This window comes from Diospyros lotus, chromosome 6 (assembly GCF_014633365.1).
Source record: "Diospyros lotus cultivar Yz01 chromosome 6, ASM1463336v1, whole genome shotgun sequence".
NCBI classification, from domain to species: domain Eukaryota; kingdom Viridiplantae; phylum Streptophyta; class Magnoliopsida; order Ericales; family Ebenaceae; genus Diospyros; species Diospyros lotus.
In genome coordinates, this window is record NC_068343.1 from 37,196,445 (window position 1) to 37,203,100 (window position 6,656).

Consider the following 6,656-nt stretch of genomic DNA (forward strand, 5'->3'; position numbering starts at 1 on the left):
GCGCCGCCCCTCCAGCTTTGCCGTCTTGAGGTTTTTTGGCCCGTTCTCCCTCATCCGAACTCCGATTTGACTTCCGTTTGAATCCAAACGACCCTTATTCAATTATCTATCGAACTACAGAAAGAAATTAGAATTACCTTGCTGTTTTTTCGCTATTTAATGCCTTTTACGGTGGTGGTCCAACTTTTCCGACGAAGTGTTTTACCACTCTATTTTTGGGCAAAGCTTCTCCTCTCAACTCACCTCCCCTTTTCCTCTTGATTAATGGTGAGAATTTCCCTTCCATGGCCTTGGTATTTATAGGCATTTATGGCCAATCCAAGAGTGCCATGTGTCACTTGCCATGTGTCACTTAGATAAGGTTGTAATCATCACTTTCGTAGGATTGTGCCAAGTGTCCCTTGAGATTTGAACCATTTCTCCCCCTTGTGACATGTGTCCTTTTAAACATGTGCCACCACATGTTAATTTGATTTTTCAAGATTCCTCATGATTATGTCTCCTAACTAAGTTAGCTTACTTGGTTCCTTTAACTAACTAGTTACAAGATATTTTAACTTCTTACAAATAACTCTTTAACCCAAATACTTATTTGCACTTATATCCCTTGAGCCCCTATAACTCCTTAAACTTCTCCAAAATACCTTAGATGATGTCCCCTTGCGATAGTTTCCGTGATTTTTCGGAAAACCCTTCATTCGTTCCTCGGCGATTACCTCGGAACTTCACATGTATCCTTCGATTTCCAAGGAAATGTTTTATTTCTTAAACAACAATGCCTAGGAAAACTTCGGGTATTACATTCTCCCCCCCTTAAAAAAAATAGATTTCGTCCTCGAAATACATCCCTAGGTCTCCACATGGTTAAAGAGGTGTGAGAACTTCTGTTGCATTTCTTCTTCTCTCTCCCAAGTGGCTTCCTGAATGTTATGGTGTTTCCATAACACTTTCACCAGTGGTATTACCTTGTTTCTCAATACTTTCTCCTTCCGGTCCAAGATCTCAATGGGTTCTTCGGGGTAGGTCAAATTCTCTTGCAATTCAATCGTTTCTTCTGGAATCTTCTGAGAAGGATCGGGTTCGCACTTTCGTAGACGAGACACATGGAACACATCGTGTACCCCAGACATTGATGGGGGTAGTGCTAACCGATATGCTACTGGCCCAATACGTTCCAAAACCTCATATGGCCCAACATAGCGTGGGTTTAACTTTCCTCGTTTCTTCCCTTGGTGCAAGATCTTCAAGTATACCTTATCTCCAGTTTGAAATTCCAAACCCCTCCTTCGATTATTGGCATATGACCTCTGTCGGCTTTGGGCTGCCTTTATCTTTTCCTGAATCAGCTTAATCTTTTCGTTAGTTTATTGCACCATTTCAGGTCCTAAAAGTTGTCTTTCTCCTACCTCGGTCCAACATAGAGGTGTTCTGCATCTTCGACCATAGAGAGCTTCGTATGGTGCCATATTAATACTACTGTGATAACTATTATTATATGCAAACTCAATCAGGGGTATGTGCTCCTCCCATCCTTTTGAAAATTCAATCACACAGGCTCGCAACATGTCTTCCATGGTCTGAATTGTCCGTTCTGATTATCCGTTTGTTTGGGGATGATATGCCGTACTTAGCCGCAATTGAGTCCCTAAACATTTTTGCAAACTCTCCCAAAATCGAGAAGTGAATCTCGGATCCCTATCAGATACTATACTCACTGGAGTTCCATGCAATCGGATTATCTCTTTTATATACAATTGTGCTAACTTGCTGACTGGTTGCCCTACTTTCATGGGCAGAAAATGAGCAGACTTTGTTAGCCTATCCACTATTACCCATATTGCATCATTTCCCATAGGTCCTTTTGGCAAACCTGTAACAAAATCCATAGTGATATGCTCCCACTTCCATTCGGGAATATCTAGGGGTTGCAGCTTCCCAGCAGGCTTTTGATGTTCGATCTTTATCCTTTGACAAGTGTCACATCGACTCACGTGACGAGCTATGTCTTTCTTCATTCCCGACCACCAATACAAATTTCTCAAGTCCCTGTACATTTTGGTAGTACCAGGGTGGATAGTGTATTTGGCTCGATGCGCCTCTTCTAGAATGGTTTGCCTCAATTCCTTGACCCTGGGCACATATATTCGGTTCATGAACCGTAATATACCGTCAGAAAAATTGAAGTTAGGGTTTTTGACCCTTCCCCGATCATCTACCCACAACTTCACCCTCGAGTCTTCCAGAGTAGCTTGCTGGATTTGTTCCACCAGATGGAAATGAACCACCAGGCCAGCGACGTAGACGGACGTTCTTTTAGGAATTGCACCCACTGACAAATGGCTAAAAGCCTCCACCAGTCCCCATTCCCGGGCCATCAAATTAGCTATTAGAGCAGGCCTTTTCCTGCTTAACGCATCAGCCACAACATTTGCCTTCCCGGGGTGGTACTGGATCGTACAATCGTAATCCTTCAAGAATTCCATCCACCGCCGTTGCCTCATATTCAAATCCCTCTGTGAAAATAAATACCGCCGTTGCCTCATAGGTGCAGAGGTTAGTCTCTTTTTGAGTTCATTAAAACTATGCTCACATGCCATATTCCATTCAAACTTAACTCCTTTTCTCGTTAACTGGTTAAGTGGTAAAGCAATATGAGAAAATCCTTCAACATATTTTCTATAATAACCTGCCAGCCCCAAAAAACTACGCACCTCAGTTACGGTCTTAGGTTGCTCCCAATTCCTTATTGTCTCAACTTTTGAAGGATCCACCGCTATTCCTTCCTCTGATATGACATGACCCAGAAAAGCTATTTGGGTTAGCCAAAACTCACATTTAGAAAATTTGGCATATAATCGATGCTCCCGTAACGTCTTTAGGACTGTTTCCAGGTGTCGCTCATGTTCCTCCCTGCTAGTTGAATATATTAGAATATCATCAATAAACACAATCACAAACTGGTCTAGGTATGGCCTGAATATCCTATTCATCAAGTCCATAAAGGCTGCTGGTGCGTTAGTCAACCCAAATGGCATCACCAAGTACTCATAGTGTCCATAACGAGATCTAAAGGCAGTTTTCAATACATCCTCCTTCTTGATTCGCAACTGGTAGTAGCCCGACCTCAAATCTATCTTCGAGAATACCCTAGCACCTTGTAACTGGTCAAACAACTCATCAATTCTAGGGAGCGGATACTTGTTTTTTATAGTAACCTTATTCAGTTGACGGTAATCTATGCACATCCTTAGACTCCCGTCCTTTTTCTTTACAAACAATATAGGTGCTCCCCAAGGTGACATGCTAGGTTGGATAAAACCCTTGTCCAAAAGATCCTGCAGCTGACTTTTCAATTCCCTTAATTCTGCTGGGGCCATCCTATAAGGAGGTATTGATATAGGGTCTGTCCCTGGTAGGACATCTATGGCAAGCTCAATTTCCTGATAAGGGGGTAGTCCAGGTAAGTCTTCAGGAAACACATCAGGAAAGTCTCTTACTATGGCCACTTTCCCAAGCCCAACCTTTTTGTTATTCTCCTGTACACAAGCTAGGTAGCCATATGCTCCTTTCCCTAACATCCTAATAGCTTTAAGGGCTGTTATCCATTTGATTCTCCTACTCCCATTTTTCCCTCGAAACTTCTCCCAAGTTCCATTATCTGTTTGTAACTCAACTGTCTTTTCTTGACAGTTAATTTTTGCATTATATTTAGTCAAGAAATCCATCCCCAAGATTATGTCAAAATCCTGAATATCTAGGGACGTAAGTTCGACTGAAAATTCATTATTCCCCAATACGATCCGTCCATCCCCATAGCCTGTATGTGTTTCTACTTGTTTTCCAAAAGGGGTAGATACTATCATGGGACACCCTAGTTCTCCCAATTCCAATTTTAAACAACGTGCCAATGCATGCGATACAAATGAATGAGTAGACCCTGGGTCTATCAATACTTGCACCGGCGTATCAAGAAAGATCATTGTACCTTGTATTATTGATGGGTTGGCACTGGCGTCTTCTCTCATCAAACTAAATACGCGTCCCCGTTGTGGCTCCATGCTTCCTTTATTCGCCCTGAATTGAACAATACCTTTCTTTTGAGGGCAGTCGCGAGAGATATGACCAGGCTTCTGGCAAGTGAAACACACAATCCCCTTTGGGCAATCCCGAGCCACGTGGCCAGTTCCTTCACAAGAATAGCATCTTTGGGCTCCTGTCCTACAAGGCTTCCCTGGATGATATTTCTGACATTTCGGGCATGAACCTTTGGTCTTGAACTTCCTCCCTTGAGTCCCCAAGTCATGCTTTCTTCCCAACCTTCCATCCTCGGGCCCACGAAATTCCGTTCCCAAAGTCTCCATTCGCCGAAAGTTGCTTTCTACCGTCAAGGCTTGCAGCACCACTTCTGCATAGGTGCGTGTCCCTAAGGAGCTTAAGGCTAGTTGAATCTTCCACTTCAGTCCTCCAAGGAACTTCTGCGCTTTGGCTTCCTCGTCTAGGTTGTAATAGGCATATACTTGATCAGCCTTGTGAAGTGATCCTCGTATTGGGCGATGGACATGTCCCCAGTTTGTTTTAGATTCATGAACTCCCGACCTTTCTCCATTTTCTTACACAAAGGAAAGTATTTCTTATTAAAAAGTTCCTTAAACTGCACCCATGTAGTAACTGGCGTACCTCGTCCTTCAGGACCTTGTAGGGTTCTCTGCATCATTTTCCACCACTGGTCAGCTTCATCACGAAGCATAAATGTTGCACAACCAACTTTATCCTCCTCCTCACAGCTAATAAAGTCAAAGATCTTTTCGACCTGCTCCAGCCAAAACTCACTCTCACAGGGGTCAGTCCCTGCCTTTCCTTGAAAAACAGGCGGGTTCAACCGCTGGAACCTGTCGCTAACATTAGGATTTCGGGGGATAACCTGACCCGCTGGTTGTGTTCCTCGTATAAGGGTGACCATACTTCCCAAGACTCGTTCCATTTGATCCATACGAGTTCCTCCTCCTTGGTTCCCTTCTGGCAGTGGGTTACCTTGGGGCATCTCCGTCCCTTCCTCGTGCTGGTCCTGCATCTCCTCCTCTCGAACGTTGTTTCTGCGCCTAGGGTTCTTGGTTCGACGAGTGTTTACCATCTGAAACCATTTACAATAAATTTCAAGGACAATTTATAAGCATATTCTCCCAAAGATATACACCTAGTCAATAAAATAAAGCATGCAACCACTCGTCCTAACCTTTTATATGACAATCACCCACCTATCCATACCCATATGAGGGGTCTTATAAAGCCATGCAAATCCCCAAGTCCCAAATTCCATATTGTAATAACCTCTTATGGTTCTTACTACATACTCGGGGCCCTTAGATTTACAATACATTCCCAAAATTCCTATAACATCAACAACCTTCCAAGTTAGTTTGTCCAAAATCCTCAAGGTTTCTAATCCTTCACCTGCAATCACTTGTTCATTTCACAAACCATTACTCAAGGCATCCTAAATAAGATCGGTTAGTCCTAGTTCATCAAATTCCTAAAGAGCAGTCAACAAATCTCCAAATGATAATGACCATCACATCTCCAAAGCAATAACCATCACTTCTTCTTCTTCCCCTTTTTTTTGGAAAGTAACAATCATCAACTTCTTGGTACAATAACCACCAATTTCCAAGAAATAATAACCATCAAGTTCCAAGAAGCAATAACTAGAACTTTATATGTCAAACCAAAATTACCTGCCAAAATCCAATATGCTTCTTAGTTATGGCAATAGAGTAGTTTAACCTACCGAACGACCAACTTACTCTTTCCTTCCTTAATCCACTTTCTCATCGGGTTTAGGTGTCATTCCTTCGGGTTCCTTCTTCCTTATGTTTTACATAACCTGTCACCATAAACCATCAAGATTAGTTCGACTATAACATCTTGTATATTACATCACCACCTTTTATTTATACACACATAGAGGTTCATTCCCTTACCACGACCTGCCTACCCTGCTATTCTAAGTATACATACATATGAGCCATATCCGCCACTATCGCTATTTTATGTATACATATGTATAAGCCATATCCGCCACTATTCTACTTCCCTTATATACATATCCAAAATTTACATGAACCAAAAATTATCTTCCTACGCCTCCAACCGTCATCACTCCTCGTCCTCGGACCCAGATGGGGGTGTCAGGGCACGTTCCTCGGGCTCTTGCACGGGTACCTCCACAAGCGCAGGCATAACCTGATCAGCCATGAGAGCCTCGACCTCACGTAAGCGGTCCATGAAAGCTATGAAATCGGGGTGAACCTCATGGATGATGAGATGATTTCCTGCATCCTTCCACTCGGGGGTGAGTAGGGAAACTAAGTAGGCTACTTGGAGTCCTGCCAGATGCGGCACCACTACGTCCGGTGGAAGCTCCATGATGATAGGTGATACAGCATCAAGAAAATCTCCTAAGGCATCTCCAGGGATCATATACACTCCCCCTAACTACATGGTCCACCACCCCATGATAATGCGCTGGTTTTGATGTTCAACTACATTGGGGTCCATTTCCTGTATTTAACCAAAAACATCCTCAAAGTCAATCATGTAAGAAAACTTAATCGAGTTATGTAAATCCAGCTCTGATACCAACTGTAACGCCCCACTTT

The 6,656-nt window shown here is 43.0% G+C and overlaps 1 protein-coding gene across 1 annotated transcript; it reads right to left on the reverse strand.

Moving 5' to 3' along the window:
• Positions 1-848: 848 nt before the first annotated feature.
• On the reverse strand, positions 849-5,131 carry LOC127804503 (uncharacterized). Its single transcript, XM_052341374.1, has 3 exons — positions 4,678-5,131; positions 1,716-4,609; positions 849-1,337 (listed from the first exon to the last, which is right to left on the reverse strand). Exons 1-3 carry the CDS (start codon positions 5,129-5,131, stop codon positions 849-851), a joined length of 3,837 nt encoding a protein of 1,278 aa, XP_052197334.1.
• Between the last annotated feature and the right edge of the window lie 1,525 nt (positions 5,132-6,656).

Bases quoted from the DNA above. Each gene is read 5' to 3' on its own strand.
- LOC127804503 (XM_052341374.1), bottom strand. From the start codon at position 5,131: ATGGTAAACACTCGTCGAACCAAGAACCCTAGGCGCAGAAACAACGTT. The intron at 4,610-4,677 runs GTACGCCAGTTA...CCTTTGTGTAAG, and splicing joins ACAAGGTCCTGAAGGACGAG to AAAATGGAGAAAGGTCGGGA. The intron at 1,338-1,715 runs GTGAGTATAGTA...AAGCTGATTCAG, and splicing joins TCCGATTGCATGGAACTCCA to GAAAAGATAAAGGCAGCCCA.